Genomic DNA, 24,867 nt, shown 5'->3' on the forward strand with positions numbered 1-24,867 from the left:
TGCACAGGATGTCAAAATTTTACAGGATGATTTAGATAGTTTGGAGGACTGGGCTAGGAAAAATGGATGTCAATTTAATGTGGCAAAGTGTAAGGTTATGCACTTTGGGGTGAAAAGCATAGCAGCAGTATATCGCATTGGTGGAACTGTACTCCAGGAGACTGATGAGGCCAGGGATTTGGGAGTGTTGGTGGATAGGGAATTGAAGTTTAGGGGGCACATTGCAAAAGTGACTAAATCAGCTCATCAAATCACTTGGCTTCTGAAAAATACTTTAACATGCAGAGACAAACAAGTTGTTGTTCCTCTGTATCGAGCCTTGAGCCCACTGAGCACAGTAGTCCAGACCCCATCTGGACTACTGTGCTCAGTGGGCACCAGGGTTTCTTCGTGATGGGGAGGAAGTGGAGAGGATCCAGAGATGAGTGACCAAGATGATAGAAGGTCTGTGAAATGAACCTTATGAGAATAGGTTGAAGATTTGTGGGTTGCAGAGATTGGACGATAGGCGAAGGAGGGGTGATATGATTGAGACATTCAAATTACTGAAGGGTTTCTATAAGATTGATCCAGAAGATATTTTTGAAAATATGACTGGTGGTGGGAGGACTAGGGGCCATGCATGGAAGCTGGGCAAGAGCGTGGTTGACAAGGGTGTTAGAGGTAGGTTTTTTACTTGGAGAGTGGTAAATGAGTGGAATAAGCTTCCAGAGTCTGTTGTGGGTGCTACGACCGTGAATGAGTTCAAGGCAAGGTATGATGGATACTGTGTCAATGTCGAATAGTTGTTATTGACATGATGTTAGAGCCTCCCTCGATGAGTCTATCGACTCCTTGGAGTTGCCCGGAACAATAATAATAATAATAACATGATAGGATAGAACTGAAAAGAAGGATGATGATTGATAATGAGTGAATGACAAGATTTTGCAGGAGGAATAGTTTGCATTTATCTAATTTACTCCATTACACCATTCAGGTGTAATGGAGTAAATCAATGGATGAAACAACTTGTATATGCCTAATGGATAGCATTTAATAGTTTCAGAGTTAGATACTTGAAGACAGTGGTGAGCTATAAGGGGCTAGCCCGAGCCATTTGTTAAATTTTCTCAAATTTGCAAGAAATTTCAGAAATTTTTTATATTTTCAAAAAAACAACAACAACATAATTTGTTGAAATATATTACGCAACAAATTCATACGGTAACCTAACAAAGTGATTTTATTAAATAAAATATTATAGTTACTGTTACTACCATTTTACAAATAAGAATTCACTTTTGGTAATCACATATAAATAAATAGGACTATAAAATAATGCCCCCTTGATTGGTATCGTTGATATCACGTGAAGTATAAAAACAAAAGAGAAATATATATCGTATTTCAATGTTATTGTGTTTAGATATTTTTTTATTATTCATAGATTGTTTGTCATAAAAACTTCTATCGCAAACTAAACAAATTTATTTTGTTTATAAAAAAGGCGGACTATTGCATATGTGCGATTATAAAAGATTTTATTCTTATTATATTTTGATAGTTAAAAAATGTTTTTCTTATGTAAGATAAATTAACACAGATGATTGTGTGCAAATATTTCATGTTTAGATCATGAAATATTTATTTAAAAATGATAGCCTTTACAGAATGATTTTCCCCTGATACGTTTTGATTGGCATTTGTACACAAGCTGTATTAATAAAAGTTTTTGTGTGAAATACGGCTTTTTTTTTGCTCGATGATGCGAGCCCTTTGTTAAAATTTCCATAGCTCACCACTGCTTGAAGAGAGTGCTGTTCTGAGAGAGAAAGAAAAAGAGAAAAGTTGGAAGTGCAAAATCAGGGAAACTAGAAGTATTAATGGGGATGCAGTCTAGTGTGCATTTAGCCCTTTATGAGCATGTGCAATGCTGAATGCAGTTTCATAGGAAAGAGGGTAGGATAGTTTGGTTACATAAAGGTGGCTCCAAGACAGAAGTACCAAATTACACCAAATAATATTTCAGGAGTGATGTTTAGTTAAAGTATTAGAAAGGATGGTTAAAGGTAAAATTCAGGAATGAGTGATTAGGAATATAATACTATAAAGGGGACAGTATGGCTCTGTAAAACATAGGTTGTGCCTTACTAACTCACATTTTATAATAGAGTGGTAACAGAATTAGATAAAGGAAATGGTTTCACCATGATGGTGCTGGATTTTGAAAGGCATATGACAATATACTAGATGGAAAACTATTACAAAAAGTTTGAGCAAATTGAAATGGATATGAAACTGATAACATGAATAGAGGTTGGCTGAGATGATGGAATGGAATCTAAGAGAATGAATGTGACTAGTAAAGTGCCTCAGGGTTATGTACTAGGGCTACTACTCTAATTTGTATATTAATGATATAGGGAAAGATTTAAGGGGAGGGGATATTCAGTTTGCTGAGTATGCAAACTGGGGAGAGCAATAGTTGATAAAGCTGATGTAGATAATCCTGCAGGATGATGTAAATAAATTGGCATTTTGAGCAAAGGATTGCCAATTTAATATTATAAAACCTAAAGTTATGAACTTTAGTTTGAAATGATTACATACTGTTATCACACTGATGGTAGTGGATTGCAGGAACTGGATGAGGCTAGGAACTTGGAAGCAATGGTGGACAAAAAGTTGGTAAAATAGCTCAAAGGATTACTTGAATGTTGGAAAACACATTAACAATAAAGATAGGAAGGTTATTATCCCTCTTTATAAGGCTATGATTCATCTACATCTTACTACTGTGCACAGATTTGGTCACCAGGGTTTCTTGGGGATTCAGGAGGTAGTGAAGAAGATTCAGAGATGTCAAGTTTGTGGAATGTTCCCTATGAGAATAAGTTGAAGGCATGTGGGATGAAAAGTTTATAGGTGGAAAAGAGAGGCATGACAGGAACATAAGTTATTAAAGAAGCTCTATAAAATTGACATGAAGGATTTTTAGTTCATGAAGTATATATATATATATATATATATGTAGAGGTCATCCCTGGAGTCGTGTAAGAATGTGGTAAGGGTGTACAGAAACTAGTTTTTGCTTGAAGAGTGATGAGTGAGTGGAATGGATTGCCAGAATTAGTTGTGAGTGCCCTGACAATTAATGACTTTAAGGAGAGGTATGTTATTTAGTGTGTGTATAAAGGTTAATTTAGGTCTCCCACAATGAGTCTTCCAACTCCATGGAGAGACCATATAATAATAATAACAAATGCTACCTCATAACCAATGGGGGATTTCTTTGACCTGGAAAATTTTTCAAGCTCTAGCCATAGTCCATTTTCTGAAAGAACAGTAATCTTCAGCCAATAATACCTGAAAGTTTCAATTTACTCATTTAAATATATATATATATATATATATATATATTAAACACACACATACATATACCTAGAGAGAGAGAGAGAGAATGTGTTTACATATATACTGCTGTGGAAAATTGATGAAAATTTAGAGAAAAAGAGTAAAGCTAATAATATTTATAAGTAACTGCTGCATGTGTTTGTACAAATCCTTTGAACAGTACCATGTTCAAAGGATTTGTACAAATTCGCATGGAAAGACACACAAAACATGCTGAAATAAGCATGTTTTGTGTGTTTTTTATCTCAATAACAACAATAACATTGAATGTTATTGTTTAGTGACATCTTAATGCACAACAAGGGTACATAGAAATTTGAAACAGAAGTGATCACCATTTAGTTTTGAGTAAGATAAAAATAAATTTCATACTGAAAAGAAAAATACATAAGAATGTTTTAAGTGAACTGTAAATTCAACTATACAAATATCATTTCATAATAAATGAAAGTTTCAAAAGAAGACTCAGATCTTGGAATCTCAGTTCTAAATTTTGAAGAACGAAATCAATTCAGCTATTGAGGCAAGCAGTGAAGTTGTCTGCAAGGTCAGAACTCCATGGTTAATGGAAGAAGTTAAACAAGCAGAGCTGGAAAAGAAGAAACCAAGTCAAAAGTTCTCCAGCAAGTAGATCAGCAGATGCCATAAGAGGGAAAAATGTAAGAGAGCTAAGATATGTGCAAAAGTATCTAAACAAAAGTCATGGAAAGATTTTGGCAAGAATATAGAAGATACTAACCAGGAAGGCGACAAAATGTTCTAGAGGCAATTGAAAAAAGCTTGGAAATGGAGGAAATTTGTAAGACATGAAAACTTATGGTTTAGAGACAATACACACATTTCCTTGGCTGGATTATTGTTTCTGGACATCTGATTCAAATCCATGTGCTGAACATATCACCATAATAATTCTTGTTGGCATGAAAACATTTATTCCCCTTTCCACCTTATCTAAGTTTTGGTTCTCTTGTGCGCACACACACAAAAGAAAAGAAATCCTTATCTTCCAAGTCTTATTTTTGAAAGCATACAATTCTCTCTTGGCATAATTACAAATATTATTTCCTCTGCATCCAAAAAATTATGTTTTCTTTTTAGTCTTATACACAATTAAAAATATCTACTATCCTTAATACCTTTAATGATGTCAAACATTGTGCATCTGTTGCTTAGTGGATAGTAAGAAAACTGACCCAAAAGGTCTAGATAAGAATTAAGTTTTGTCACCAAAAAGTTTATGAAAGAGAGGTTACCAAAAAACTGATTAATCACGTGGCAAATTAACTTCTAATTACTTGGCTCTAGCACACAGAAGTAACAAAATTGTGCTGGAACAAAAATTTATTAATTTCCAGCAAAAAAAAAAAAAAAAAGCATTTCTCTACAAACCCTTAATTCAAAAACAATAAATGTTCATGGTTTTTGTAAAAATCAGAAAAATTAAAAAAAGATTAAAAGCTTTTGTCTTCTGACTATTAAACTTTGCAGATGATACGACCATAATATATCCTCACAGCCAACTTTCCTCACAAATATATCCTCACAGCCACTATTACTAATAACCCTCCTGGCTGCATATAGTCTGCCAACTAAATATCTCCTTATAATCCAGCAATAATATCAGAACCCAACCAAACCAACAATAAGAGAACCAGATACTTTCAATTTGTAAAAATCTCTCGCGATGCGTTAATTTTTTAACTTATCGGGTTTGATTTTACAGAGGTTGGTATGAATTAATGTAGTAATATGTATAATTATATTAATGTTAAATTTCACTGTAAAAGTGCACAAAAATAAGCTTCATTAAGTTATATGTAAAATGAAGGAAAGAGGATTAGTGGAGATTAACGATGACTGTGCATAAACAAACGTTCGTGAGATCTTGCGAATATAAAAATATGGACCTATGATATAGTGTATCGCAAAGAGCCTGCTGATGTGATGTCACTGTGCCATGGGTAATCCTGGCAACAATTATGTGCTTACATAGAATGAGACAAGATAATTAAGAGGGCTCTCAAAAATATAGAGAATAGAGGATTTAGAAGACTCACTGGTCACTCTATCGCTCTCCTTTCTGAGTTTTGGAGGGTTCTGGCGCCAGTCCCTTTTGATTGATGGAGTTCTGGTGGTGAAGGCAAGGCCTTATTTCGATGTTAGCATAAATTTTGTTTATGTTTTAAAAGCTTACTGTTGGAATTTATGTATGTAATGAAAGTGCTTACAGGAAATTGTTAATAACTAGTTAAGTAAACAGTTATGGTCATGAAAGGAAACGAATGTAAATTTTGTATATAGAATGAACAGAGATTAGCTAATTTAGACTATTCATATTTGGTCTTTATATACTATAATAAACACAAAAACTTATTCTGATTATAAGACCATTCGGTTAATACACATATGTACAAGAACGCCGACTAGTTTCGCTAGTATACTGTCTAACTTTGTCAAGACTAAAAAAGGTGAAAAAATAATAAATGCAAAAAAACAAAAGAATACAGAACCGTTTATAACAGTTAGGCAACCAAATTTGACAGCTCGCGTGAAAATGTGTGCATGTAGCGAGATGCTTCAGTCATTTTTGTGAATACGCGTTACACTACAGCAAGCTAAAAACTATGCAACGCGTATTCACAATAATGACTGAAGCATCTCGCTACATGCACACATTGCCATACGAGCTGTCAAATTTGGTTGCCTAATCATTATAAACGGTTCTGTATTCTTTCGTTTTTTTGCATTTATTATTTTTTCACATTTTTTAGTCTTGACAAAGCTAGACAGTATGCTAGTGAAACTAGTCAGCGTTCTTGTACAAATGTGTATTAAACTGATAGTCTTATAATCAGAATAAGTTTTTGTGTTTATTACAGAGATTAGCTAAGTTAGCACATAAGGAATAACTGTATGTTAAATTTAAATGTATGTTGCACTTAATGTGTATATGACTAGGTTGAGAAAGAGATTTCTCCCTCTTACATTGTGATTTGTAGTATCATACTAAGATCAAAATAATATATTTTGTTTGTATAACTATCTTGCCTGATCTATTGCCAATGCACTGTCTCCTAAAAAATTAGTGAACCTACGAGCTTCTTTGAATCAGTAACACAATTCTTCTCCTACAGAACACATTTCTGCCCGACATTACGGCCCTCTTTGTCCACGTACTATGTTCCGGTTACTTAGTGTGGCAAAATAAATTTTACCTACAAAAAGAAGGTATTGCCATGGGCTCACCACTATTCTCGCTAATTGCTAACTTTTATATGGAAGCTTTTGAGCAAAGTGCTCTTGATTCATTTACTCTAAAACCTACAGTGTGGCTTAGATACATTGACGATGTTTTTGTTATCTGGCCACACGGTCGCCAAACATTAAACACGTTCCTTAGCCACCTGAACAAACAACATGAATGCATACAATTTACTACTGAAATTGAAAATCAGAACTCATTCCCGTTCCTGGATACACTGGTCACACGTCTTCCCTCAAGCAGTCTATCCTTCACGGTTTACCGCAAACTGACACATACTAGCCAATATATACATGCTAACTCATATCACCACCCATCACAAAAATCTAGAGTCATTAACACCCTTAAAAACAGAGCTATAACAATTTTCTCTAATCAACAAACTCTTAAACAAGAATTAAAAATTATTAGCAACACATTTATAAATAACTGCTATAACAAAAATACTATTAATAAAGTTCTTCATAAAACTTCATCAAAAAAGAATATAGATTACAGTAAAACCATAGCCATCCCATACATTAAATGGTTATCAGAAAAAAATCAATAGAATCCTACACCATTATAATCTTAATGTCACTTTTAAACCAGCTATAAAATTAAAAACATATTCAACTCCTCTAAGGATCCTCTCCTCCCATTGGCACATCCTGGAGTTTATTGCATCTACTGCACCTGTAACTTACCTTATATTGGTGAAACTGGATGTACAATCCCTATACGTAAAAAAGAACACAAAAGACACATTACATATAATAATTTTGGTGAAGCAGGTCTCTCAGATCACGCTCTCAACACCCTACACCAAACTGATTGGAAAAGTACCTGCTCTTTACATCATATACAAAAACCTAATATGAAAGCAAATTTAAAGAAGCTTGTGAAATTCTGATTAACCACCCTAATCTCAACAATAATGGTGGCATAGAAATTCCAAGAATTTGGATGGCACATATTCAGCCTACTTAGTATCTAGCATACTTTAGGACTTTCAGCAATTTTCAACTTTTATTGGAAACTATTCCATACCAATTGGTTGAAATTTATATGTATAATCATGTTGCTCTTCAACCCAATTTAATTTTGTAACGTAATAGATAACAATAATAATAGGACTCTAGCTTTGATGTAGTAAAGATTTTTTTTTTTTTTTTCATCAGAGATCAGGCCAATAATTGTTGTAATGGTTGGTCAGTAACTTAGCAAACCATGTAGATTGTAGTGCAGCTTGTTTCACTGTGTGTGTGTGTGTGTATGTATATATATATATATATATATATATATATATATATATATATATATATATATATATATATATATATATATGTGTGTGTGTATATGCTGCAGATGATGATGACCTTGACATGAAGGTCGAAACATTGAATGTTCATTTTGGTTTATATTAAACTAAAGTTTTACTCTAACACGGTAGTTGTCTCCATAACTTTCCATAATGTATAAACTAATATTATAATTTAACAATGGCACAGCCGACAGGATTGAAATCCACATAATTAAAGTTGAATAAAGTGGATTTGAGATAGTTTTGGCAAGAGATCAGGTAGTTAGCAGTTTAGAAATTTTGAAAGTAATGCATATTGACAGTACCGATTGTAACCTTAATAGTACTAACATGATGGATGACAAGGATTTACAGTCCTAAAGAACTCCTTGTCATCCATCATGTTAGTACTATTAAGGTTACAATCAGTACTGTCAATATGCATTACTTTCAAAATTTCTAAACTGCTAACTACCTGATCTCTTGCCAAAACTATCTCAAATCCACTTTATTCAACTTTATTTCACCCAGTTATTCCATCGTTTTCTGAAGACGATCATGAAACTATACATTTGTATTTTGGGTTTGTTGAAGAGTTGAAAAAATAGGGAGATGGTCAGACTTCCAGTTATTGATTCTCCTGAGAAATAAACTGGTTGGCAAGGCCAAGAATTTTTTGAATTCCTGCTCCATACTTAGAACTTAGAGACACCTTGGAATAGACAAAGTTTAAAGATACTCTGATATCTCAATATTCCAAAGTCAGAAGTGTAAGCCCAAATCTATGGAGACTGCAAAAATGCGTGCAAGGAAGCAAAGAAAATGTAACAGAATTTTATAATAGTTTACTGATCTTTGCAAATAGTCTGAGAGTCTCCAAAGAAGAAAAGCCACATTTAGATTGATCAGACTTCCATCAGTTTGGATTTGGGTTGAAAGATGAGTTAAAAGAAATTGAATACAAGGAAAAATTAAAGAACTTAGAGGAGTGTTATCATGCAGTCAGAGAAAGAGAGGAGAGGTTTGATGATATTCATCCCACCTCTAACCCTACACAAGTGCACTCCATAGAGCAGTTAGGTGGTCCCTCCAATAACCCTAAGGATAAGGCGCTTGATACATCCTCAAGAGAAAAAGAAGAAAAGGAAGGAGACCTAGAGAACACGACTCATATGAAAATAGTAGATGAAAGAAAGATGACTATACTGAAGTCTACAGACTCCTCAGACATTAAAAGTGTTCATTAAACAGGAGGTAGAGAGGCTACAACAGCCAGTGATTGAGCGGCAAGATGCAATTATCAAGCTATTAGAAGAACTCAGAATGGGAAACTCCCCAAAAAAAATGTCAAAAAAAATGTCAAAAAAATGTCAGAAGGGAGGAATGTCCCCCCAATGTTATGACTGTAACAAGGTAGGGCATTTTGCTCAAAACTGTTTCAAAGGGAGGACACCCCCCACCAGAGAAACAAGATATGAGTCAAATGTTATGCTTACTCACTGTGGCTCAATAAAAGACCTGAGCAAAAGAAAAGAATATCAAGGAAAGATCTGGAAAATCGCTGATTTGGTCATTCAAGGCTTAGTAGAAGGGATACCTTGTGATGTCCTGCTGGACACTGGATCCCAAATCTCTGTAATAACTGGGTCATTCTTCAATAGAAGAAGTACCCATATCTCGAATGATGCGATAGAGCTGAAAAAACCGATCAGACTAATGGGCATCTCTAAGGCTGAGATATGTGCACCAAAAAAGGGTGAGAAAATTCATTAAGCTGCTTGAATTTGCCTTGAACGTCTCTCAAGAGTTAATAATTCTCTCCAAAACCTCTCATCCAAGAATTCAAATTATTCTGGGAATAGATTTCTTAGAGAGATGCAAATTCTGCTGTGATTTCCAGGAGAGAAAAACTTCCCTAATGGAAGTTGAGTATGCATCTAATAAAGGCACTATTCAGAAGTCTCAGGCAGTGGGAAATGATAAGAGAAACGAGCGAGTAGATAAGTACCAAGTTAATACTGATGAGCAAAGAGCAGAGAATAGAGATGTGTGCCAACATGACACATCAAACTCTTCCAAACATGCTTCAACAGATGAAGGTTTCCACAAGAAAATCATGACTACTGATTACATAATTTCAAGTATTACACCAGTAGTTAATCAAAGTGGGGAGAACATGAGCAATGACATAATTTCAAGTGCTGCACCAGATATCAATCAAAAAAATGAGAAAGACTCTGTAGGAGAAGACAATAACACTGTTCACATAATATTAGAAGAAACGGAGAGAATCAAAATTAAACCTCCTCATCATCAAAACTGGGAGAAGCCCCTTATTGTTGAAGCTCAGAAAAGAGACCGACCCTGCGTGGAGAAATGTTTATGACAAGATAAAGAGTGGCAAACAACTTCCCGAAGAATTTTTATTCCTCAAAACTCTACATATTGATGAAGACGGACTACTCTTATCCAGGCAGAAAGTCATAGGAGAATGCAGAGAAAAGATCCTGGTCCCAACAGCCATGATACCATGGGTACTTCACACGTGCATGACTCAAACCTGGGCGAACATCAAGGATTTGATTGAATGTGGCACCAAATTAATAAAAGATACATTTGGAAAGGAATGAGAAGCAACATTGCTGCATATGTGTCCTCCTGTCACTTGTGTCAAATAAATCGCACCAGACAAAACATATAAAACGAGAATTGTGGTGAACAAAAGTCTAAGAATAAAAAGTTAGGTGAAACAAGAGGTAGGAAGTCCGATCAACTTCTAAGGAGAGGAAATACTGTAACAGTAAGCATAGAAAAAGAAGAGAAAGAAACCAAAGAAAATCATGATCCTCTCCAGAGAGGGAGGGAAAGAAAAAAAAAGGCTGTTTTTTTTTACCCCCGGGGGGGGGGGATCTTTGTAAAATCTCTCGAGATGCATTAATTTTTAACTTATCAGGTTCGATTTTACAGAGGTTTCCATTCATATATTTCGTATGAATTTATGTAGTAATATGTAGTAATTATATGAATGTTAAATTTTACTGCAAAAGTGTACAAAAATAAGCTTTATTGAGTTGTATGTAAAATGAAGGAAAGAGGATTAGTGGAGATTATAATGATGACTGTGCATAAACAAACGTTCGCAAGATCTTGAGAACATAGAAATATGCATCCATGATATAGTGTCTCACACAGAGCCTGCCGATATGACGTCACTGGGCCAGTGGGTGATCCTGGCAAAAATTACGTGGCTACATAGAATGAGACAAGATATTTAAGAGGGATGAGGGGGCTCTCAAAAATATACCGAATAAAGGATTTAGAGGACTCTCAGTGGGCATGCTATTGCTCTCTTTCCTGAGTTTTGGAGGTTTCTGGTGCCGGTCCCTTTCAGTGGATGGAGTTCTGTCCCGTAAGGCTTCAGCACTTTCTTTATGCAAATGCTCGTGTTTATATATTGATCTATGTAGTTGCTTGGTGTGTTGCCATTTAATCCTGTGGTTGATATTTTCAACTCCACATTGCGCAAGACCAGATTTGTGAGATTTGGTAAACAGATGGAGTCTTGATGTTCAGAGATGTGTTTATTTACAGATCTTCCTGTTTGTCCATAGTAAAACAAGTTACAAGAACATTGCACTTCATATATGCCAGGTAGCATCAGTGGTGAGAGTGTCTTTTGGAGAAGTTAACAAATTGTGAATTTGGTTGATTGGTTTAGAGGTAGCAGCAAGTTTGTATTTCAGGTCATTATAGCAACACTACATCAGCTGACCATCCATCTCAAAAATACGGCATCGTAAAATCTTTGGTATCCAAAGCACACAATTTTGTTCTTCTGAAGAATCTTTAAAATAAGAATTGGAAATTATTAAAGATACAGCCTGACTAAATGGATATAATACAGTAACAACTCAAAAATTATTAGCCACTCTCCAAAACATCAACTCAGACAAGAAGAAGCCCATAGGACTCCTAATACCATATATCAAAGACATCTCTGAACATTTGTCAAAAATTATGTAGAAATACAAACTCGCTGCTACCTATAAACCAATCAACCAAATTCACAATACGAAATATTTACATATTATTATAAGTTAATTACTGGAATACGTGTGAATTTATAGTTATGAAAAAGTAAAGTATCAGTGTAGAGAGGATAGAGGAACACAGAGTGAGAAAGGTTGATGCTAAAAGAGAATGTATGTGTGTAGATAAGAAGAGAATGGGATTGCCTGGGACGAAGGGAAAAAAGTTGGATTTGAAGAAGGTTCTGGGGCAAGTAAGGAGAAAAAGAAATGGCTCGAGGAAAGTATCGAGAGGTCACATCTAGTAAGTGGTATCAGTAAAATTTGTTACAGATATACAGGAATGAGATATTATATTTGCATACAAATGCTAGAAGTATCAGAAATAAGGTAAATGAAATGGTTGCATTGATTGAGTTTCTTTATCCAAAAATTGTTGGAATAAGCAAGACATGGTTGGATGAGGATAACATCCTAACAGGAATAGAGATGGAAAGGTGTGATGTATTTCATGAAGATAGAAAGTGTAAAAAGGGAGGTAAAGTGTTACTGATGATAGAAAAAGAGTTATGTCCATACAAAGTAGAGATGCAATGAGGAAATAGTGATAACGGTTTTGAAGCAATATGGTGTGAGATAGAGGTGAAGAGAATGAAATACATTGGTGGATGTTGCTAGCTTTGTGGGACTCCAGCCCAAGTTTGATGCATGTTAGAATAAATTCCATTAATTTTTACTTTCATTTTTCTTCCTTTCATGAAATCTAAATTAATGTGTTCCCCCTTATTCCGGTATCGTATGCAATTTTTATTAGTTTTTGTCTCCAAACACGATCAAAGGCAGCTGTGAGATCCAAGAATATTTCTGTTATCTTCTTTGGGTTTTTTTCTTGAAAGCCATCTATGACTGATTGGTAAAGATAAAATAATCGATCTTCTGTTCTGTGTTGAGACCTGTATGCAGTTTGGTAGAAGTTGATCTTGTTATTTTCTACGAGCCAATTCTTAAGTCTGGTATGTAATATTCTTTCGTTTAGTTTACAGAGGAAAGTTTAGTTTAGCTTTTCAGTCACTACGGTTTTTGTTAGGTTTGAGTAAGTCTGGTCATAAGATCAATTCTGGGTGATTTTTCAGGGTCAATTTGACTAATTGCTGTTACTAATTCTGTCATTGTGAGGTCCTGAGTAAAGATGTCTTCAGAAGGAAAGGTTTTGGATTGTGTTAGTAGACGTTTTACAATTTTCCTGCACTTTTTGTCTTCTTTGTTGTATTTCAGTTTGCTTACATTAGAGTAATGTTTGGCTAGTATATTTGCTATCTGTTTGTTTGTCTTAGCTAATATGATAAACATATCATTTTTTTTGGAAACAATATAAATATTTTTATAAAATATTCATGCATGAGGTGACTTAATCATTACTAAACACTTTCCTGCCAAAAAAGTTGAATAGAGAAGTAAACCAGGATGTTAATTTTACAAACAATACACATTCTGGATATATTACCTCCTGTCTGGTACTCTAAATTCCTTCTTTAAATCTTCAGCTAATCTAAATTCTTTTTCAATCATCAGCTGTTGCATTGTTTGATGCAAGGAAAGATCCACAAAACGACAACCAAATTTTTCTTCATACTTGATTTGAAGTTCTAACAACCGATTTTGTTCATCAGTTATCTAACAATAAAATTGGCATAACTGATATTTTTAAGAATGAAATGACAATATAATATACATGACAAAAAATCAATTAATGGTTGCTTTCAAAATTTTTCAAAGCCAAACTTGCATTATTAGGGAATAATGTTCATGTAAAAAAACATCTACACAAGGACTATATGGGTAGTGAGAATGAAGAAGGGAAAAAAGAAGTAAAACCTAAAGTCATAAAGAATGTTACACAGTGAGCATGAATGAGTTCCCTTGGCCAATGAAATAAGGATCACTGTGAAACAGTTTTATGCATCCATGCTGTGATAGTTCTTTAAAGTAAAGGCACATTCAGAAACTTTCATATTAAGTAGACACACATTCCACATCTTTCATATTTACAAAATGGCCACCTTAGTTCTGTAAAGTAAGGTGGTCTTTCTGTCTGAAAGATTCCCTGGCTGATGTTCAGCAAGACCTGCACAGTCACAGTCGTAATCAGATATAGCCTTTTTATGTTCTTCAATTTTGATTAGCTGTCTGGCCATTCTGCTATAATAAATGACACTGTAACTGCATGGCATTTTGTAAACCGCAGCTGATGGCTGGAGCTAGGCTTTAGGAGAGCAGATAAAGGAAGATGCTAATTTTTTATATGGTGTAAAGAAAGTAATAAGAATGCTCTTAGATCTTTAGCCACCTTTTCCAAAAATCTTTGGATATTTGAATAAGCTAGAGAGGAAAGGGGTGAGAAAGATATTAGTATTCTACTGATAAAGCCAGTAAAGATTATAGCAATGGAATATTATTATTCAATTATTATTATTATCAAATAATATTATTTGCTAATATCAGTATCAATATTATTATCAAAGTAATAACTGCTGCCCTATTGGCTAAGTTTTGAAAATGCTATATTTTTGTAAAGAAGCAGGTGACTAACTCTGATGAGTATATCTACTTGTATAAGTGTTGGTTTACCATAGAAAGTGAGTAATTGGTTTAATTTTAATGCCCAGGAAGAGTAGTTTTTTTTTTTTTTAAACCTAGAATGTTCAAAGGGAACATCTGTATAGCACATCTGAGTAGACTAGTGAAGAGCACACGTTATGCAGAATCTGGCTGCACTGTATTAAGAAAACATTCTCCAAACTTGTGGGGACAAAGATTTTTTTTTTCTTTTACAAACAACTCCATACTCTAGAACAGGGGTTCCCAACCCTATGCCCGCGGGCACCATGGCGCCCGTCAACCAATTTGTGTGTGCCCGCCGCTGTTCAACCGTGTGCCGTATAGTTTGAAATAATCACCCAACAATTCACAGCATGCTATATGACGCATGCGTTAATGACACATGACGAGTATTAAATGCATACAATGTAAAGTAGACGTGCATTCGAAGTTGTTCATTCCAGTTTAAGAACTGGAATATCATCATATTCTCCTAATTATGAAGCACTGGCCAATGAAATGCAATGCCAAAGATCACACTAACTTACATATAACACTAACTTACATATATATATTTAAATTTTTATATAATGTAAACTTTTAAGTAATAAAACATTTGATTATAATGTAAACTTTGTATGTATTCATTTAACAAAAGAATTCAAAAAATTTGCTTCAAAAAATAGATGGTGCCCGTCGCCCTACCGGTATTTTAGAATGTGCTCTAGGAAACAAAAAGGTTGGGAACCCCTGCTCTAGAAGTTAGCATGGAGATTTGGTAATAAAAATAAATAAATAAATAAATAAAATCATCTAAACTATTTCATTTTCATTGAAAAGCTGAGAAACATCTCCATTTCAGAAACAGATATTCTTGCTAGCCTGGATGTTGTGTCCTTGTTTACCAATGTCCCAGTAGATGAAGTCATAACCATCATAGACAATCTATTTCCTCAAGATATTGCTCATCTTTATAGACATTGTCTCACTTCAAACTACTTCAAATGACATGGAAAGATCTATAAAGAACTATTAGGTCTTGTGATGGGTAGCCCTCTATCTTCTCCATGTGCTGACTTGTTTATGGAGAAGTTTGAAAAAGACATCTTGTCACAATTAGATCCAAAACCATCAGTATGGCAGAGATATGTCAATGATATTTTCATCTTATGGAAACATATAGAAGCAGAACTACTTCAATTCTTAACTAAAATAAACTCATTTCATCAAAATATCAAGTTTACTTCAGAACTCGAAAGGGAAAGAAAATTACCATTTCTGACGTTTTAATCACAAAACAAACAGATGGCAATATTGACCTAAAAGGTTTACCACAAACCGACGCACGCTGGCCGTTACCTGCATTTTTCTTCATCACAACACATTTCACAAAAGTTGAGTATATACATATGTTGAAAAAAAGAGCAGTTTGCATCCTAAAAGATGACAAAACTTTAAAAGATGAATTAGACCTCATCTTCGAAACTCTAACAAACAATGGCTATCCAAAAAATTTCATAAATAAGATTCTTTTCTCCAACCCCTCCCAACAGCAAACTCAAGAAACCCACTACAGATCTTCAATTTTCATTCCTTTGCTGGAACTGTTTCACAGAAAATTGGCAAAATGCTCAAACCTTATGAGATTCGAGTGATTTTCAAACCAATAAAGACAATCCGTACTGTTAAGATCACCAAAGGACAAAAATGCTTTCTATAACCATCCTGGAGTTTACAACATTCCCTGCTCTTGTGGTTTAAATTATATAGAACAAACTTCTAGAAGTCCAGAGATAAGAAAAAAAGAACATATCAGGGACGTTAATAACAACAGAGAAGACAATTCTGGCTTGGCACTCTATTTTTCTAAAACCAATCATAACATCGAATGGGATAAAAGTACTATGCCGTACTTGGAAGAAGATTTTCATTCCCGCAACACCAAAGAAGCTACAGTAGTTATCTGTTCAAGAGGCAGCCTGAACAGAAGCCAAGGGTGACATATGGAAAAGTCTCATAAGATCACTCAACACATTGGAGTTCAATTTTGCTGCCAATTATAAATCTTACATGTATAACAATGACTGATAATACACGCTCCATGCGTTTGATGTAACATTTTATTTGAATTTAGATAATATTTAATATTCGTTTATGTTTAAACCTGATATCCTTAGCTTGTAATTTGATCTTTTTTTAAGCTGTTTTGTCACTTTGTATGCCCAGACAAAGCCAACAGTCAAGTCGGCAAACCTAGTAGGCTATTACTTTACAATAAAAAAGCCTCCGACCAGTTAAACCCAGTTTATATGTGTTTTGTATACAATAACTAGTCGAAAAGAACATTACAAAGAAAAATGTAATTTTCTCATGAGGACAGAAGGGGTATCACTGATGATGATAGTAGGGGAAAACAGTGCTTTTGATGCAGTATGGTATGAAGTGGTGGTTGATGGGAAGAGATATTTAGCTGAACATTGTTAATGGCAATGTTCAGCTAAATGGGAATGTGGAGAGTCGTAGTGAAGAAATGCATAAGCAATTCAGGTAAATGAACAAAGAGTGATTGTAGTGGGTGATTTTGGTTATGCAATATAGAATGGAATGAAGAGATAGCATCTGGCAAAAAGGAAAATAAATTTCTTGAGGGACAACTATTATTATTATTATTATTCAGGTCTCCACAGAGTCAAAAGACTCATCACAGGAGGTCCTTCCTAGGAAACACAAGTCTATCAAGACTCATTGTAGGAGGTCCCTACTAGGAAACACAAAGTCTATCATACCACTCCTTGAACTCATTGACAGTTCTCGATCTCACCACTCTATCAAACAATGCATTCCACGGTTCAACCACCCTCCATGCAAAGAAACCATCTTCACCCTCTTGCTCACAGCTTCCTTTCGTAATTTCCAGGGATGGCCCCTTGTCATCACTCCTTCCCACTGTTCAACCAAGCAAAAAAATTCCCCGGTGTCAACCCTGTAACCACCTCTCGACAGTTTAAAAGTCGCAATCATATCACCTCTCCTTCTTCTATCTACCAAACTCTGCAGTCCACATTCCCTCAGCCAATCCTCATAACAAACATTGTACAGTCCTGAAACCATCTTTGTTATCTGCCTCTGTACCATTTCCACAGTTAATTTATCCTCTTCAAATTCTGGGGACCAAATTTGAGAACAATAGTTTAAGTGTGGTGTGATCTTATATGACAGAATGATAACCATTTTATCTCTGCAGGTCAGCATCCTCAGTATTGCAGCAATACTCTGTGTTACCTTCACCACCTTTGCAATATGTCCCCTAAATTTCAGGTTTCTATCAACCTTCAACCCCAGATCTCTTGTCTTCCCTACTTCCTCCAGTATAATTCAGCCAACAGAGTATGAAGTGTCTCATCGACGTGTCCCAAACCTCAAGACCTTACATTTTGCTGCATTAAACCGACATCCCCATTCATTCGCCTGTCTGTCTAGTTTATTCAAATCCTCTTGCAGGGCTACCACATCTACACTATTACTAATAACCTTTCCCAGCTTCACATCATCTGCAAACAACTGAATATCATCCCCCTGCAATCCACTGGCAATGTCATTGATATAAAGATTAAACAATATAGGTCCCAGTACTGAGCCCTGTGGGACCCCACTTGTAACCTTCTGCCTCCTTGAAACTGCCCCACCATACACAACTCTCTGATACCTATCAGACAGCCAATCCTGAATCCAGTTGACCAACCTGACATCCAACACCATGTTCTGCCACTTAAATATCAGCTTATCATCTGGCACCCTGTCAAATGCCTTCGCTAAGTCTAAGCAAATTGCAGTATATGCTTTTCCCTCATCTAATGTTCTTGTAACTTTATTATAAAAGGCTAGCATATTGCTAAAACAAGAGTGCCCCTTAACAAATCCATGTTGACTCTCACAGATAATATTACCCTCATCTGCCCAATGCTGTATACGGTCCCTCACAAATTTCTCCAAGATCTTAACAACTGCTGATGACACACAAACTGGCCTATAATTAGACACTTCCAGTCTGCTACTGCCGTTATGCAATGGCACTATCTTACCTTCCTTCCATTCCTTGGGCACCTTTCCCGTAGCCAGACTTTCGTTGAAAAGCCAGGACAAAGGAGCTGTCAGTTCTTTAGCACATTGTCTCAAAACTCGTGGTGAAATACCATCCAGTCCCACAGCTTTACTGACATCCAGAGTACTCAGTATTTGGAACACACTCTCCTCTCGCCCTATCCCTCTAGTATTAAATTTACTCCTCCAGGATGAAATACTCCCAAAAAGTGTTCATTGAATAATTCCACTAAGTCCTCTGCATCATCGCTCTAATCCCATTTTTATCCCACAATGTCATTCTTCACAATCATTTCTCCTCCTACTGGCCACATTAGAAGGTAAATAAACTGGAGTAGTCGAGGATTGAACTCAAGACTTTTCACATGTGAAGCAAACGCTCTACCACTGAGCTACACCTCCTATCTTAGGCAGTGTGCTACAGAGGGTATGTGAGAATCGAGAGTCTTAGATTTGATCATATCATTACAGGTGATTGATTTATCTGCTTTCATCATTGCCATTTAAACCTCCTGAAAAATTAAAGAACTTATTCAACTCACCCAAGGTACAGGTGCAGTGAATACAGTATACTCCAGGGTGGGCCAAGTGAGGGCGTGGGCCCTCACTTGGCCCACCCTGGAGTATACTGTATTCACTGCACCTGTAATTGGCCCTATATAGGTGAAACTGGATGCATAATTCCTATCAGAAAAAAGGAACATAAATGGTACATTAAAATAAATTTAGTTTAATCCTTTATCCAAGTGTGAGCAAACAAAGTTTGCACCTGAAAGTATCTTCAGGACTGGAGCCAGGTAGTACAACGCCAGGCAACTCGTGGCAAAGGTGGACCAAGCTAACATCACTCTTCTCTCAGTATCTCCCATAATGCAAAACACATCTCCTTGCGGATATGTATAATGTTATGCATTAAGGGATGGGCCACTACCCAGACTAGTTTCAACCTTTATTGAGGTCTCTTCAGTGGGAGCCAGGCCCAGATGTGGAGATACCAAGCAGAAGCAATAGCGAGGTCATCTTTACCTATAGGAGTTGCCAAAAGGTGTGCCACCTTTTTATTAAATTACTCTGGATTTAGAGAAAGATGTTGAAAGTTTATTTTTCACTTGGTTAGACTATAATAAATTTAGTTTAATCCTATATCCAAGTGTGAGCAAACAAAGTTTGCGCCTGAAAGTATCTTCAGGACTTGGGTCGGTTGGGCCTGGCTCCCACTGAAGACCTCAATAAAGGGCGAAACTAGTCTGGGTAGTGGCCCTTCTCTTAATGCATAACATTATACATATCCGCAAGGAGATGTGTTTTGCATTATGGGAGATACTGTGATAGGAGTGATGTTAGCTTGTTCCACCTTTCAGGTGCGCTTCCAGTCAATTCCACATAGAATTGACTGGAAGGGCACCTGTTGTTTACATCACACCAAAATGTTGTATGAGCATAAATTTAAGGAGGCTTGTGAAATTCTTATCAACAACCCTAATCTTAACAATAATGGTGGTCTAAAAATCCCAAGAATATTGATGGCACATATTCTACCCACATAACCTTTTGATCTAACAGTTAATTATAATTAGGACTGTAAGGAATATAAGATCTTAACTCTAATATAACAACATTCATGTTAATTTATGGATTAGGTCACCACTTTTGCTGTATTAAACCTATCTATAAGAATTTGTTCTCTGATGATGTCATAAATAGAATATAGCTTTGATGTAGTTTTTTTTTTTTTTTGCACTACAGGTCAGGCTAGTAGAATAACAGTCAATCAAATCATTGTCACTTTGGCGTATTGTTTAAAATGTATTATAGCTTGTCTTTGTATGTATACTCCAGATGATGACCTTAATATGAAGGTCAAAATGACAGGAAATTAAAGTAATTATTCCTAACATGGTTGTAGTCTTCATAGTTTTACTGAAATGAATTTTGCTTGGATAGTGGAAAATGAATGGAATAGGTTGCCAAAGTCTGTTGTGGGTGCCATGACTATGAATGAGTTCAGAGCAAAGTATGAATACTTTACAAATGTTGGATAGTGCTTCACATGATGTTTAGGGCCTCCCTCGATGAGTCTAAGGACTCCATGGAGTGGCCTATAATAATAACAATAATAATTTACCATCTTCATGATATTTATTTTCTATATTCCTTCCAAAATCTTTCAATAGCTTTTGTTTAACTATTTTTACTCATAACTCAGCTTTCTTACATTTTCTTTATGTTCTCTAAGAGTACATGCTTACTTACTAGCCATGAACTTTTTTGTATGATTTCTTCTTTTTCTCTCTTTGTAACAAAGAATTGCTATATGCTTTAGATTTTTTTTTTTCTCTTCAAGACCCTTTGTATTTTTTGCATCTGTAGCTCTCATCTGAGAGGTATTTAACTTTCTTTTCAAAATTTTGGTATGCATTTCTCTTTTCAGTAGCACAAAATGATACTCCTCCTTAATTAACTTAGTACTAGGAGGTAGTGACTTGCCAATTCAAAATCCTATATAATCTTGTATCAGATTAAAGAAATTAGGATATAAGTAATAACATATTAATAGATATCTTGTTTTGTATGTCATGAGTTTACCATGCAAGTTTATGTACATTTTTATGTTGGAATATGGTGTCGGCAATGCCCACGATGCCCTCAGCTGATTATTATTAGCTCTACTCTTTCCTAGCTTTTCCACAATTTTTGTCAGCTGTCCTTTACTACTTCTCTACAAGAACCTTTTATGAGACCATCTGCTCAAGTAAGTCTATAATTACAAATGTGCACATATGCTCAAATAATATCAGCCCAGTTGATAACATTCTTTTGGGAACCGAAGCACTCATCTCACATATACATTTGTTGGAAAGCTATAATGTTGCCTAGAGCTGTCTCAAATTTTCTAAGAATTTAAGTTTTGAGTATTTCTCCTGGTATTTAAATTGAATTTTTCTGAACTGTCTTGATCACAATGGGCTATTATCTGTGACATGACATTTCACTTCTGTGAATTATTGGAATGAACTCTGTGAAGATGCAACTTGATGTGTGTAGAATATGAGATATGCCAATCTGGGCTGCTATGTGATTAATTGCCACCTGCAACCCTTCAGTATCAATGAACTGAAGCCTGCTCAATAAATGTTAGTTTTATGACTAATTTCAGAGTTTTGGATTAGTATGATTTTGGATAAGGATGATCATCCAAATACTGAATTAAGAAGTAGTTAGAAAAATACCAGAAAACATATTTCTAGCATGATAAGATTTATACCTTGTTTACAAATAGAAATGTTTTTGCATATGTACACAGAGAGAAGCTGATTCCAAAATCTCTCTTTACATGGCACAATGGACAGCTCTATACAGAAATATAAATAATATGGTAATAAACCATTCTGCTAATTGGGAGCTTTCTCTGCAATTGAGACAGCTCCCAACATTTACATGTAGTCTGATCTTTTACCCAGTGATCATGGCTCAATTAAAGGTGAAACTGATTGCAAAAGTGATCTGTTGAAGTTGGCTAAGGTGAATGAGAAGGGATAAGTTAGTATGTATTATGAAGAAAGAGTCAAAAGATAATCATATAGCATTATATGGGAACATTATAAATAACAAAATACAAACAGGCTTACATGGTGGAACACTGAAACAAATAACTGATGCTTTGCAGAGAAGGAAAAAGTGGTCATCAGAATTACCGGTAGTTGTGGGCATGAATAACTGACATAATGAAAAAAGGAATGTTGATGCAGACTTGAGAAAGTTGTGGGAGGTAAAGGATAACAGTGGTGCTGGAAAAGTTGTTAGTGTATCACCCAAATATAATAATAGTGAGTTGAGAAGGAGAGCAGAGATAATGAATAACAGGTGGTTGAGTTGTGTCAGGCAAGTAGATTCAGTTTGTGAATCTGTAGCATGAATTAAAAGGGAAGCTGGAATGGTTTAAGGTATATGGATTGCATTTGAATGGGTTTGGTGATGGACATTTAGAGAAGCTATTGTTTGCTGAAAAGGCATAAATTCAAGAGGTTAGTGTAGCTGATGATCAAATGGTGATTGTGAAACAGGATAGCACAGCAAACAGGTTGTAGGGTAGGAGGAAGATGGACACAAATTTGAAGATGTTGCAAAAGGTTTGGTTTGGTTTACAGTTTATTTGGCACAAAAACTTCAAAGGTCATACTGTGCCATACTAAAGGTTACAACATTAGCATTTACAGAAAATTGTAAACGATATGTCTGTACAAGAATCTAGTTTCACAAAACAGCATCTCTAGGTAAACAGAACTGCTGCAGAGGGCACAGCAACACATAAGGTCAGAGGTTATTAGAGTAGTGCAAAAATAGTTAACAATATAAGTTAATACATATGAAACACTAAGCCAGGGAATGCAGTATCTACATATATGTAAAATTATATTAGAAGCCTTTATAGCAATAGAAAAATAAGCAAAAAGGAATTATTATACAATATGCATGGATGAAAATTAAATTTAGCAATGCAGTATAAACAGAAATTAGCAATACTTATAAACAGAATTACTAGAAAGTACACAAGTAGGTAAGATATCCTACAGCACTACATGATCATTCGAAAAATAAAGTAGTAAATAAGATGCATACACAAAATGTATGTTAAGTGATGCCGTATCGACATATAAACAAAATTACTGCAGAGATTTCAGCAATACATAAATAGATAACTATTGGTTAACATATGTATATACAAAACAAGTCAAGGAAAGCAGTGTCTACATCTAGTAAGATTACAACAAACATTATTATACTAATACTTAAAGAGTCAGAAAGGAATTATTATACAGCATTGATGCATAAAATTTAAGTTTAGCATTATGGTATTTACATATTAACAAAATTACAGCAGGGTGATACAAATATACAAGATCAAGGCCTATGGTAATACATAATTGGTCAGATTTAACCTAATGAATAATATTTATGTATAAAAGTTAAGTTAAGCAAAAAAGTATTTACATATAAACAAATTTATGGTCAAATGTGGTTGTACAAATTAATTCTTTCTAAAAAATTAAAAACATCATGCAATTTGCCTGAGTCTGCTAGCATTTCCCTGAGTGTATATGGCTTGGTTAGATAGGTGAAAATTTCATTCCTCTCTCATGTAAATTTTTTGACGATCTACCAGAATATGATGAATAGTGAGATGTGTGTTGCATTTTTCACATATGGGAGGGTCATCAGCTCTCAGTAAATGAGAATGCGTAAGGTGACTGTGACCTATGTGGAGCCTAGCAAGGCCAACCTCCTCCCTTCTCGTTGTACGTTGACTAGAATGCCAGTGTTTAATTTCAGGTTTAATGTTAGATAATTTGTTTGTTGATGCTTCTTACCATGTTAACTCCCACTGAGCAATTACTTTTGATCTTATAAGTTGTCTGTAGTCTGTATATGGAACTGTCAAACAGTATGTGGAGAAAGTATGAGTGAGCTGATTTAGCAGCTGTGGCCTCATTTCTTTTGATTCTGATATGGCTGAGAATCCAGCAGAACTGAACATCAAAATTAAGGATTTTCATTTTGTGAAGCAGGTGTAGCATTTCATAAAGTACTGGATGTGGATTATACATAGGAGAGGAGATGGTCTGTAAAGAGCTCGATGAGTCTGTATTTTTGGTAGCAGTTTTCTTTTATATGGGCAAGTGCAAGCTGAATGGCCTGTAACTCTGTTGTATAATTACGTAATGCAGTCTGGTGGGATCTGATTTGAGATAATAATGTTAGGAAGCACAGCAGCACAGCCAACAGAGATGTTAGTTCTTGAACCATCAGTATAAATGGGTAAGAAATCGGCGTGTGCTGCTCTGTATGCATTAAACAACTGCAGGTAAATGGATGATGGGGTATAAGATTTCTGTAGCTGACAAAGTGGCAGATTACAGAATGGTGTGCAAATCTGCATGGAGGAATGCTGTTATGTTTAGTGTAGCTAATGTTGTCAACATTTATATTAACAGCTTGCACAGTTTCTTTAATATGCATACCAAAAGGATGTATAGCAGTTTGATCAGTTTGATGTGTGTGATAATGAGCTTCCCAATGCAGAGAGAAGATACTATTCCATGTAGGGTGATCTGGGAGAGATTTTATTTTTAGAGCATAATTAAGAGACAACTGTTTCCATCGAAATGATAGAGCTGGTTCATTTGCTTCAACATAGAGAC

The 24,867-nt window shown here is 35.3% G+C and overlaps 1 protein-coding gene across 2 annotated transcripts in view; it reads right to left on the reverse strand.

Annotated features, from left to right (window-relative positions):
• Vps16A (vacuolar protein sorting 16) overlaps nt 1-24,867 on the reverse strand; it is a 432,364-nt gene that overhangs the window by 32,128 nt on the left and 375,369 nt on the right. For both annotated transcript variants that reach the window (XM_090412822.1, XM_090412821.1), the window contains exons 20-21: nt 13,473-13,642; nt 3,252-3,348 (exon numbers count right to left, since the gene is read on the reverse strand). In XM_090412822.1, the coding sequence (XP_090268948.1) occupies nt 3,252-3,348; nt 13,473-13,642 (267 nt within the window). The remainder of the gene's footprint in view (nt 1-3,251; nt 3,349-13,472; nt 13,643-24,867) is intronic.

The sequence above is a fragment of the Typopeltis vanoorti genome, chromosome 23 (assembly GCF_054136105.1).
Source record: "Typopeltis vanoorti isolate ZY-2024b chromosome 23, IOZ_Tvanoo_1.0, whole genome shotgun sequence".
Lineage (NCBI taxonomy): Eukaryota > Metazoa > Arthropoda > Arachnida > Uropygi > Thelyphonidae > Typopeltis > Typopeltis vanoorti.